General features: G+C 40.7%; 1 protein-coding gene across 1 annotated transcript in view; it reads left to right on the forward strand.

The window, feature by feature from the left end:
- ARMH3 (armadillo like helical domain containing 3) overlaps positions 1-13,521 on the forward strand; it is a 258,948-nt gene that overhangs the window by 196,337 nt on the left and 49,090 nt on the right. Inside the window, exon 24 of the mRNA XM_054983193.1 lies at positions 3,222-3,300. Coding sequence (XP_054839168.1) covers positions 3,222-3,300 — 79 coding nt within the window. The remainder of the gene's footprint in view (positions 1-3,221; positions 3,301-13,521) is intronic.

Below are 13,521 nucleotides of genomic sequence, written 5' to 3' on the forward strand. Positions count from 1 at the left end.
AAGAACCTCCTCAGGATACAGTGAAGCCTCCCGCCATTAGCATTCCTCACCCTGGGAAACTCTTACAGGATGACTCAGCTCAACCCCACCCCTCCTGAGTAGATATAAATGACCTGCCAACATCCTTTCCACACTGTGACACTGAGAGATCTCTGTCTTTTGGTGCTACACCTCTGAAGATGCCAGCCACAGCTGCTGGCGAAACGTCAGGAATTACAGTGCCAAGACCACGGCAATACAGCCCGGAAAACCCACAACAACCATCGTTCTCCGGCCGTGAAAGCCTTCGACAGTACACCCTATTTTATTTCTCCACAGTTTTCCTGTAATGCAACTGACCTCCCCCATAATTATGAAAGTAGCTTAAGAGCTGTTATCTCGTTTTCCATAAAGAAAACAATCTTCAAAAAACTCACACTTAGAAATGGTCTCTCAAGCTACAGAACATGAAGATTTTTAACAAATCGGATTCGGTTTCGTTTTCTCGGCCATGTCAGACGCTCCTCTCCGCAGGTCCGTGAGGAAGCGCCCGAGCACCCTGACCGGGCGGCTGATCTGCGAAGATTAGCCCCCAGGACTCCCAGTGAGGGAGGCAGGGTCCGGAATGCTGCGGGAAGAGCCCCCCGAAAACCAATGCGGGGGGTAAATTGCCCGTTTGTTCCTATGGAGGCCGGCAGACGTGCGCGGCGCCTTGAGTGCTGCCGGGCCATGGAAAACGGCAAAGAACAGAACTAGGCGGAAGCCTGTAAGTAAGCGAATCCCTTCTGTTATTACAAGCGCACGCGAAGGAGTGGTGGGATCTGAAGCTAAGAAGGCTCTTCTTCCCCCTCGCTGAGTTTCAGAATTCGGTTGGCGGTCCCCCCCCCTAAAATGGCAGCGAAAAAACAGAGTCCCGCTTTGGGCAAGTCAATTTCGGCTGCCCTACAGGGGAAAGGAGAGTCGCTCGAGGAATTGGTGAAGAGGTCGGTTATCGAAGCCATAAAACCCTTTGTTGACAAGCTGAATGAAACAGATCAAAGGGTGGGCTTAATTGAGAGCGAAGTGAAAACCATTAAGGAAGTAGCGGGGGGGGGCAGAGAAGTCTGCTCGGGAAAATGCGTCACTCGTGAGGGCAACGAATAAAGAGTTAAAGCTGGTGGAGAACCAGCTGATCGGGCTACAGGTGGAACGAACACAGACAATTTTGCGCCTCCAGAACGTGAAAGAGGAGGAAAATGAGGATTTATGGGGTCTGGTCTCGGAACTATTGGCGACACCCGCGAAGGCAACTAAAGAAGAGGTAAAAAGCACCATTTTGGAAGTCCGTCGGGTTTCTTCAAAATATGCAACGAAGCGTCAGCTGCCTCACGAGATCATCATCGATCTTTCATCTAAAAGGATCCGAGACACTATCCTATACAACTCATACAATGCGGATCTGGACTTTTTGGGCAATAAAGTCAAGATACTGAAAGACGTCCCATTTTTAGTTCGGAAAAGAAGATTTAAGTATAAAAAGCTCGCAGCTCTTCTGAGGGAACGTGGAATAAAGTACAAATGGCTATTTCCGGAAGGTATTTGGTTCAGTTTCAAAGATCAAGCTTACAAGATAACATCAGAAAATCAACTAAGGGATTTTGAGGACAAAAATCCGGAATTTCAGCAAGACACCAAGCAAGAAGAAAAGACGAAGTCTGAAGGGGGGGAGGAAACGAGCACTGCGGCTGCAGTTGCTCAGAGAGAATTGCGTCCGGGGCCCAGGAGGGGGAGGAAGACTTAATTTGAATTGTAATTTGTATTTGGCAAGGTCAGCCACTCCATCAATATCATACAAAGCTGTAATTTTTTTAATAATGGCAGTATGAAGGGAAAGCATTATGTGTAGTGTAGTGTTGTTATATGTTGCTGTTTTTTTTCTTTCCTTCCCTTGTCCCCTTTCCTTCCCTCTGTATCGTTAGTTAATGTAGTTAATAAAAAGAATAAAAAATCTTTAAAAAAAAAGATTTTTAACAAATCAGTCACAAATGATCTTTTCCCTCTGTGAGCTGGAAGTTTATATTCATTCCTCAATGGATTTCCTTAAACTTCACAGTCTCTGAATCATAACACCTCCATATTGGGACCCAGCATGTTGCAGGGGAAGTTACTTGAAATCTTACATTGTAGGCGTCTTGATGTTCCTCTACTCTTGTCAACTGCAATGACTTATTTCCTAAGCATCTTGCAAATAAAGTTGCTTATATTTGATCCTGCTTGGATACAATTGATAAGCCAGAAGTGCCTGTGATGGAATCTTTTTGCTCCAATTTTGTGGATCAGAAAGGTTTCATAACTAGCATAAAGGTTGACTTTATGCTAGTTTTCAAATTTATGGTTACCATACTCTATTGTATCTGTTTTCATTGAGTGTCCTAACTGTTGATCATATTGTATTTTTGCTCTGTGAATGTCTTATCTATTGATTATACTGTATTCACTTGCAGTATGTAATCCATCTTAGATTTCAGTGAGAAAGGCAGACTGTAAATAAACAACAATAACTGCATCATCAACAACAGCAGGTCTGGGGCATGATTGCCACAGTTGCCATACACCCCTCCATTCTGGAACACAGCTGAAAAAAACCTCTCCACTCACCAGTGCTGCATTTTATAGTTTAATTGCCACAAGGCACTTTAGGAGGCAATTTTTTTATCCTGAAAGGCAGGATAAAAATACAGTCTGCTTTCTGAGGCAGGAATACCCACACAGAGACCAAAGCTGTGTATATATGCAGCTGTGTATATATGCAGCTGTGTATATATGCAGATATTTTCTGAGCGCATCACATAGTTTGTTCCAGATAAATTTTAGAGGAAAGCTTCAAAGACCAGCTTAATATATTGTCAAATTAGTAAATGTAAGATGAATATTGGCTGGATGAATATTTGTCAGAGATGCTTTAGGCTCATCCTGCATTGGGCAGGGGGTTGGACGAGAAGGTCTGTATGGCTCCTTCCAATTCTGTGATTCTGTGAAGATGAGATGATAACCTGATCATCAGTGGTCGAACATTGTTCATTTTTCTTTGTAGAGTGGCTGTTGTGTGTAAATATATTCTTTGAGGCTTTGACATAAGAATAAAAACAGGATTTTAGTAGAGCTGCATTATAGAATGAAAGCTCTGCCATGCAATGTTGCTGACTAGGAAATATTTGTCTCTTAACTTTTCACATATATTATCAATGTCTTCTTTGTTTCAGAGCCATAATCAACCACTTCAATCCCAAGATAGAGTCTTATGCTGCTGTGAATCACATCTCACAGCTCTCAGAGGAGCAGGTGAGTTGCACACTTTTTTCCTGTTGAATATCTAAGTGATTCCTTAAGATACATTGCTACCCTGAAGGGTTGACCCCCCCCCCAATTGGCTGACACTTTCCAGTAACCCAAGCTAATGCTTACTAAGCAATCAAGTGGAACTTGCGCATGGTCATGCAGAGGCCCTGAAAGGTCAGCTGTATGGCAAGGTTATTCATTGCAAGAGTAAGCAGGAGGATCAAGGTGCTTCCTCATTTGAAATGTTTGCTTTCAATAATTGGTGACTTTGGAAATATGCAGTGAGGTCTTGGCAATATGTTATCTTGCTGATTAGAGAATCCCATTGAATGCAGCTTCACTGGCAAGGTAAGAGGTTGTTAGAACATACGCAATAGTTGACTGAATTTACTGAATCTTGAACACCAAATGTTTTAAGTACATTTCTAAACAGAAGGGTTTTTCATAAAGAGATCGATTAGGGTTAGATTTTACCTTATAGTTCAGTCTGATTTCTCTACTTTCTGTGAGAAGAGGTAGAGCATCTGCTTGGCCTACCGAAGATCCCAGGTTCAATCCCTGGCATTTCCAAATAAAAGGACCAGGTAAGTAGTAGGTGATGTGAAAGAAACCCACAGAGCCACTGCCAGTTTGAGTAGACAATACTGACTGTGATGAACAAATAGCCTGATTCAGTATAAGGCGGCTTTATCTGTTCCATAAGAGATGTGTGAGTGTATGAGTTATAAGCCATGTAGTCCAAGCTCTTGCTTAATAACAGGAAATCCAAAGCTAAAGCATGAATCTAGTTATGACTTTCATGCATTCTAGCAGCAACTGAAGGGTGTGGGCATGTGAAAGACTATCCCTATTCTTTTTGGCTTCCCGTAGTGTTGTTACTGTAGAAAGAGTTCTTCCAAGCTCCAGACGTATAATCTGTTCAACTCAATTTAGTTGCTGCACCACCTACTATGTTCTATGATGCTGAATTTTATAGATTCTCAATCATTAATCTTCTTAAATTAATGATTATATCAGCCTGTGCTGGAAAAAAACCCATTCAGCACACATAGTAATTGAAAACAGGGCTTGGCTGTAGGAGGCTTCCTAGCCACCCTCAGCTTAGTCTGTTGGTTTAAAAAAGGAAGCAACTTCTGCTTGTCAGTGCAGTGGAGCATTCATCCCCAAGCGGTTCAGGGAGGTCATGCTGAATTCTTCATTTGCTGTATGCCTGTGCTTTAAATAAAACCTTGAGCAGCAGCAGGCAGCAGGTAATGGAATCAACTCTGATGCACAGAGCAGTTTGAGGAGAGATTATTAGGAAGCTGGGAAGTGGTTTGGTTTCTTCTTTCAAAGGAAGGCATTAAGCTGAGGTAGAAGAAACCTCAAAAGACAGAGAAGCTGATAAAGCAGAGGTAGGGCTCAAGAAAACCTCCAAAAGAAGGTCTAGTGTCAGACTGCATCAAATGTTTGCCCAGTTTAGTCTCTCAAGCATGAAAGTAGCTCTTGATTTGAGATGGGATGTTCACTGGTAACTTCTGATTTTTATCTTTCTTCATATCTCTTTGCATGTATTTGTGCACTCTCTTGGTTTTTTCTTGTATGCAATGTTAAAAAAAAGCCTGGGTAGTCACCTTCCTTGGAATGGTGGTTCCAGCCAGTTGTGCATTATGAATTAAGTGTGCTGTCTTCATTGAGGGCAAAGGAAGACAATTGCATTTTCCTCATTGTGAATGGTTATCAGAAAGCAATGGATGTGAGGGAGAGAATGCATCTCCGTTGCCAAGACAACCGGGCTGGCAGTTCCTGTCTTGTAACACTGTACTTGAGCGGTTTCATGCTTTCCTTTACAATTACCATTCCCACACCAAGGGTGAAAACACCAACCCACACCAAGGGCGGATCCATTTTTCAGTGCCTTGCAAAGTGGAAAAAAAATGCCAAAGGAGAAGTGTACTTTTTGTATCAGCCAGAAATGTTTTGGTGAAAGCATTCCATCTTTTGGCCCAGTCTTACAGTGAGTGACATCCTAAGCAGAATTACTCCAGTCTAATCCCATTGAAATCAATAGGCTATTTTTGTAATAAGAACCATGGAATCGTTCTGCAGATAAGATCCAGCTGTATTTTTGAATAGTGTAGTGCAGGGGTGGGCAAATTGTGGCCCGCGGGCCACATGCGGCCCGCTACAGAGTTTTTTGTGGCCCGCCAAGACAGTAAGAAAAATCCGCCTTGAACCGAGATTTCCTTCCTGTGCACGATATGAAATTAGCACAATAAATAAATTGAATAAAACTACCACTATTTTATTTAATTTATATTTATTGATTTTTATGATACAATTTATACCTTTTCTGAAATGCAAAGTTAACTAATGAATGCAATCATTTTAAAAGGTGCGGCCCTCCGCTAACCTCCGCTCCCATAAAGTGGCCCCCGAGCCAAAACAATTGCCCACCCCTGATGTAGTGTAACAGTTTGGGAGTTCATGTTAAATATATTGGCTATCAAGAGAGGCACAATGATTTTTGGCAACATAGGACATACTTTTCCAGGGGACAGTTCCAAATAAAAATTGATTCAAAATCTATTTTAGTAATCTGGAAATGATCAAGTAGTCATATGATTGTCAGTGTGTGAATTTGGCACTTTTTAATATTCTTAAATGTGTTACTAATTAAACTCACTACTGACTACTCCCAGTATTCTGGGTAGAATGCTACAGCTTCAAGAAGATAAGTTTAATGAAACAGCAACAGCTCTCCACTTCTGATTGAGCTCCATTCTTAATCTGAGCCATGCAAGCAATTACAGAAAGTAGCTGTTACAGCCAGTTATTGTGGTTTGGCTAGCGTATTCTAATTGTAACTTTCTCATAGTTTGTCCGCACTGTAGACATTGCTAATATTATGAGTTGCTACATTTTGCTTGCTACATATTTGTCTTCCAACATCAGCTCTTTGTTACTGTGTGAATTTTGTTTTGCACTTTATGTAGTTCAGTAGAGTAATGGACTTGACCTTCTGAGTGTATAGGTGAGTTTGCTGATTACTTTCCTAAATGGATGATTTTTTGCAGTGTATAATGAAAGTTTATAGCTTGTTTCTGTTAGAACAAGCTGTGCTGTGATAGTCTTCAAATGATTGTTGCAGCAGATTTAGGACCAGTCCATACATTCAACTGAGAGTTTTTCAAGCTGCTGTAGCAATGTATGTGTCAATTGTGTCATGATGTCCACAAGTATGCAATTGTACATTGTTACACTTCACAATTTATTCACTTCATGTTCATGTCTCTCTGAGATAATAAAGGGTATAAGTGGAGTCTTCCATTGCTGTGAGTGTGCCTATAGACCCTTCCTTAATGCTCATAATGATGTAATCAGAGTTCTGTTGCTCAGCAATACTGACTTTTAAACAAAGTCAGTATTGCTGACAGTACTGAAGTATTTTTATTGCATTCTTTCCTTTTATTTTAAACATATTTTAAAAACTAACTTGACATTGTTTACAAAGCTGTTTGCCAATCCTCCTCTCTTGTTTCATGATCTAAAATGCTCCATGAAGCTGTTCTTTGTAAATATGGAAGTATACATGTCTCCAAGCACAGATAGCTAAGTGGCTCTAGTTGATACTTAAAGCAGGAGTGAACAGATGTGAACCTTTGCAGGCTACTGCTAGCATGTTTTACAGTCGAGTCAGGTTTAATACCTATGCATGTCATTCAGAAGTAGCATTATACACATTCTTAGTACTTAGAAATAGTTTTCAGAGTACATCAGAAACAGCTACTTCGTTAACATGCAACCAGGATGTTATACACTACCTTCACTTTAGAACATGGAACTTACAAGTTTTCATCTAAATGTGACTGTCATTGTAGAATTTTACCTCCTGTTATCCAGGGTATGGCAGATATTAACCTGCTGAAGTAGTGGTTGTATTTTTAATATGTGTTGTACTAGTTTACAGTTGAGCAGCAGACAGGAGTTGTGTAATATCTGTTACCAGAACTGCTCTTTATTATAATGGGGAATTAGCTGTAGCAGTCTGTAACTATTAATATTAAGCGAGGATCATAACCTATGTTTACGGAGGTCCCGATCCCAGACACTCTAGTGAAAAAGAGGCAGACAAGGAGTAAGGTCCAAACACGTGTATTGAGTGTAGCGTAAGCCTAGCTTGCACAATCATACAAGGAACACACAAGGTCTAAGAAATACAGGGTATGAAATACAGAGACGTTCGCATTAGCGGGTTCCCAACGATGGTAAGGGAAATACTCACAATCCTGGAGCGAAGCAGAGACACAACAGCGAGGGTGGCCCAATGCCAGCACTGGAACCACAGACGGACAGCAAGGAGGTCTGGATAGGGAATGGCCGAGGCACCGAGTGGTCTGGGAGACCAGCTTAAATACCCCAAAACGTACCCTGGGGCTGGTGCTGTACTTGGTGGTTCTCACAGATTAAAACAAAGGTTCTAATGGGCTACTGAATGGCTTGGATGGGCCACTTTGGTAATCAGATTGTGATAAGTGACACCTCAGGAAGAGGGGACAAAAGAGGGAGGGGGAAATCCAAGTGGGCTGAAAGGATGTTCCAGCGGACAGGGCTTGTCCTGATGTCATCAGCTTTGGAATGCGGAGGTTTCTTTGAGATGCATTCTTTAAGTGCTTGGGATGGTCGGCACTTAGTTCCTTCTCCGGGGCGGCTCCTAAGATATGCAGAGCGGGGCGAGGGGCTCTCGCTGCGGACGTGGTGTGCCCGCTTCGCCGAAATGGCTTCCCAAAGCAGTCTCTTCCTCTGGGTCTTCTGGGTGCCTGAGAACATGGATGCCGGCTGGGCATAGCTGGGGCTGGATAGCAGGCTGCCCGGTAGCAAGGGCAAGCTTGGCGACCGGCCCGCGGGAGGCTCCAGGCGGGAACTGACCAGGGAGCGCCTAGCCAGGCTCGCTGGAGGTTTCCCCGGCAGGCGCCCGGCTGCTAGCAGCGGCTTGGGCCCATGTGAGGCAGGCTTCCATGGAGGCAGGGGAGCAATACTTTAAAACACAGTCCAAAGCAGGGAACAGGCACGGTCCGTGGCAGATGGCAATGCAGGCACGGGGAACACAGTCCAAACACACACTGGGAAGTCCAGATACAGGTCAGGGCAGGGCTGCCCAGAAAAAGAGTCCTTTGTGCAGTTACCCAAACATGGAGTCAGTAAACTACACAGTCTATAGCAGAAGCAAGGTAATTGACACGCAGGCAGGAAACTGACACGTGTATCAGAGCACACACATGCAAAGCAATCTTTGTGCAGCAGTGAAACAGTAACGCAGGAAACTTTAACACAGTTCATGGCAGGTCTTAAAGCAGGGGAGGGGGCCTACTTGGCAACATATCTTTTGATACCTGTAGAATAGGCATGTGACAACATTAATTGTATCCAAGAAATATCCTTACTTAACTAGAGAGAGAAGAGTTAAGCCCAAAACAATTGCTTTAGTGCCTTTTAGTGGTGCCCATTAAATTAATGTATCTGACACAGTAAAACAAATACCATTGGAACAGGATTGAACAGCTAGGAGAGCCATTCAGAGATAGGAATGGTTTAATATTTTTTATAACATTTTTTTATTAGTTTCCATTGGGGTTAGGGGAAAGAGCGAAACAAAATTCAAAAGTATCATACATTCTGCTTGAAATATCACTCTACTTATCTGCATTTTCCAGGGCTCATCATTTAACTGTGATTACTAGTAAAAAGTTACAATGTTGCCATCATATAATTACAACATTCGGGTCCTTATATTTATTTCTCATCCAGTTGTAGAATGGGGTCCATGGTGCAGCAAAGTCTTCTTCCATTTGTCCTTTCATTAGTAAAGTCAACTTGTCTAGTTCTGCATTTTCCATTATTTTTGCTATTAGCTCCTCCTGCTGGGGTATTACTAGTCTTTTCCAATAAAACGCTAGTAGAATTCTTGCTGCTGTCACTGCATGTATAATAAAATACTTCTGATCTTTATCCAAATCTTCTGGTACACAATTTAACAAGAATATTTCAGGTTTCCATGGTACTGAAATCTGTAAGATTGTTTGTAAGAGTCTATGAACCATTATCCAAAATTTATGTACTTCTTCTTTGCAAGACCACCACATATGATAGAACATTCCCTTATATTTCTCACATTTCCAACAGTTATTAGATACATTTTTATACATTTTAGCAAGTCTATCCAGTGTTAAATACCATCTATAAAATAAAGAGATTTTCTTTAAACACCACTGATTTAGTTAATTTAACATTCACTTTCCATATCCTATTCCATTGCATTGGATCAATACTATAGCGTAAATTATTTTTAATTTCTTCTACCCCCTTGTTTTCTTTCTTCATTTGTATTAAAAATACATACATCTTTTTAATCAGTTTTTCATCTGAGTCACATAATAGCTTTTCAAAAGTATTTTGCTCTAATTGGAAACCTCCCAATTTTTTATCTTTGTTATATCTGGATTCTATCTGAGACCTTGACCACCAATCTAAATTAAAACCTTGTTTCTGTATTTCCTCTTTTGTTTTTAATCTTCCGTTATCATCTAACAAGTCTTTATATCTAACCACCTTGTCAACTGAAAACACATTTGGTTGCGAAAACGCTTCTAAAGGAGATATCCATTGTGGAGTTTTAGAGTAGATTTGTGGTACAATTCTTTCCTATACTGATATAAGGGACTTTCTAATCCAATTATTCTTAAAATATTTATGTCCTTGCGTTTGACATAAATAAATAAAAATAAATGATATTTTGGGGACATTTTAACTCAACTTCTGGGAGGAAGTTCTCATCCTCAATTTTCTATCTGCTTCAAAAGTGCATGCCAGTTCTCATTTAGTTGTGGTTTAATTACATGGACAAATTGTGGCTATTCAGAGGTATTTTTTCCCCTTTGATCATACTACTTTCGTCATAGAGGCAAGTTAGTCATATCAAGAGCAAAGTACAGGAGTTAGCTCGGCAATTTAGAAAACTTCTACAAGTGCAGCTCCTCCATAGTTGAGCAGCACAAATTATGCTTCGTTGATAAAAAGAGGATTCTTAAATTAAAGGTTTCTTTGTTGGATAGCCAAACTGAATTAGTCTTTATCTGAATTAAAATTAATTGGATTCTGTTATTCTGAACTACTGAATTGTAAAATGTTTTCCTGTAGTTCTTCCAGAGTGTGGATATGATGTGCTATGCTTTTCTTTTCAGGGATGGTTCTAGACTGTAAAATGAGAAGACTGCTGCTTTTTATTTCATTTGAATCTGCCAAAGGGTTTGATGAAGCCCCACGCAGAATATAGCTCAACTATCTTAACGTTAAAATGGCAGTAACTGCCCCATGTCACAGAATGTCTAAGTGCTTTGTTTCTGATATTCAGAAACTTGCTTATGCCAGTTTTAGAGCACACTGTGAGATACTAAATGCATTGTTGTACCAGGTGGTCTTTACCACTCCAGTCTAGGTCTAGGAATTTGTGTATGTGGAGTTACAATGATGTAGATATTCTGACATTTAGCACCTAACTCATTCACAAAGGAATGTGTGCTTTCGTTGGCAGAATAACAAGTTTAATTTGGCTGTTAGCATAGTTGCTTCCTTCCAAAATAGTAGGTGCTCATACCAATCGTATTGAAAATTGTACAAGGATGCATACAGACCCACCTTTTGGTACTGTTCTACTGTTGTGAGTCGCAGTGGAAACTCACCTTTTTAGTTTGTTTAGGTGATACTTTAAGACATTATTTTGTTTACTATTTGAGCATATTGTAATCTGCCATGAACATGTGTGTGGTATGGGCGGAAAGAAAAATAACACAAAGTTATATAAAATGTAATCTTTAAACTCACTACCAAGTGAAACTGCAGTCTCAGGACATGTCAGCTCAAGAACTGCTTAACCTGTTTTCCTTTTATATCCATAATTCAGAGTTGTGGACTAGTGGTTGGAGTAGACTCATTGGTTCTGTTTTTGGTTCTTCTTGGCTTATGAAAGAAATCCTCGATAGTTTGGTTCTCCAGCTAAAGAAGGGGGCATTCATGTCATTCCTAAGACAGAGGATTAATATCGTGCGATGTGTGAAATACACTGAGGTTTTTGTGATGGAAGATGTTGTCAAGTTCAAAGCGATGCTTGTCAATTAGCCCCACCATTAACCATCTGCTCCAGCTGGCAAGAGAGCCATTGAAGATTTCTGAAGAACCATCAAAAGAGTCTGTGGTTAAGAAAATTAAATTACAACTTTACACATTTAAAACTGAAGGAGCTGTCACTTGCCAATTTCTGTGAGCATTTGATATTCAGTATACTTTTTGCACAGTTTTTCTTTTTTAAATTCTTCCTGAAACCAAGGGGATATTGAGGCATGTGCACTATGCAAGCTTCTTGCGTGTAAAGTATCAGGTATCCGACTACATTGAATCAATTACCTGATTGTATGCAGTATGAGCTGCCTGTTCTGATCTTTGTTACTTTCCCCTGAATTCTCTGCCACTCTTGGGTCACAATTCTCAAAAAAGGTATACTAGGCCATCTGATCCTGCCCTCCTTCCCCCAGAAAGGGAAAGCAAACCAGCCACCATGTCTCCCAGAGAATGAGAACAAATGCTTGTGAAGACAAAAGCTGTAGTGTCTGCAGGGAAACCAAGTTAAAACCAGAGCTGGAACACTGCTTTGGTGGCTGATTGTACCTCTACCTCTCAGCTGCTGGGAGTTAAGTTCAAAGGTGTAACCAGAGCCCCAAAGTGCTCTGAGGAATACTTTTATTCCACATAAAGGGAATATAGCATATCTTTGCTGAGTTGCATCATTATTCCATTTTGTGCTTGCAGTGAATAGCCTGATGATGGAAGGCCAGGTTTCATACAGGGAGCTGGTTCTAAACCAGGCCATCATTACATTGAGAGTGTCCACATGTTTATTGTGAAGAGGGCAAGTACAAAGATAATACTGGCAAGATGAATCATCTGGCCCTACTGCATAGTAACCTTGCAAGGAAGGAATGGCTTATGGTCATAAATGATGCACATTGTTTCCATATTTTTTTGCAGATGTACAATTGAACATACCCTGGGAACTCATCACAGTGGTATACTCATAGCTTGCCTGAATCTTCTAAGGGGAAATTGGTAATAAAGGATTTGTGGGTTTGTTTGTTTGTTTATATCCCAGTTTTCTCTTCATGGGGACCCAAAGCAGCTTATCACATCATTCTCCCCTCATAAGAATATAAGAAGAGCCCTTTTGGATCAGACCACTGGTCCATCTAGACCAGCATGCTATTTCACACAGTGGTCAACCAGTTGACCTGGAGTGCCAGCTAATAGGGCATAGAGGCCAAGTCTTTCCCAGGTTTTGCCCCCTAGCAGTGGTATTCTGAGGGGCGGTCTGACGGGGAGGGCGGTCTAGAAATATGATTAAATAAATAAATAACTTCCATGGAATATGAAAGTGCTCTTTAACTACCGTGTGTGTGTGTGTAAAATGTCTTCAAATTGCAAACTATTTATGGCAACGCCAGCAAGGGGCTTTTAAAGCAAATGAGAAGCTCGCAGTAGTTCCAATCCTATTTGGAAGGTATGTTTCAGAAGGTGATGCTAGTGTACTGCTACTAGAGGTGTGTGATTTGGTATTCGGTATACACTGAATATATACCAAATGAATACCAACTCTATACTATCCAGACATACCAAATAACATTAGAGTATCCCGAATAAAATTGGAATACTGATTAAATCAGTTTCGGGTTTATTCAGTAAACACAGCTACAGGCTGACTGGCTACTCTTGCAAGCTCTTTTCTCCCCTCCCAAACTTTCCAAGGTTTTCCTGGGCTTTACCCCTCAGGATAAATGCAGGGCTTCAAGAGATATTATCAATTAATTCCTGTTTTTGTGACATCTTTTCTTTATTTATTCGTGAGGATAATGTGATTATGTGGCCTTTAGCTACTGTTTTAATAGTATCCCAGAGAATGTTAGCATTTATTTCTTTCGATAGATTTTCAGCAATGGTTGTTTCTAGTATTTTTTTCTATTTCTTTTGAAGCATAATGATAATATAGTAATTTTTTGGGTAAACACCATTGTTTGCTTCGTTGTACTTCTGGGGCATTGGAGAGTGTTAAATTAAACCACGAGTGATCTGAGAACGAGGTAGTTCCGATTTCAGTACTAACTGTTTTTTCAATCAAAGAATTTGAAATTAAGATGTAAT

Source organism: Eublepharis macularius, chromosome 6 (genome assembly GCF_028583425.1).
Source record: "Eublepharis macularius isolate TG4126 chromosome 6, MPM_Emac_v1.0, whole genome shotgun sequence".
In the NCBI taxonomy this organism is placed as follows: Eukaryota; Metazoa; Chordata; class Lepidosauria; order Squamata; family Eublepharidae; genus Eublepharis; species Eublepharis macularius.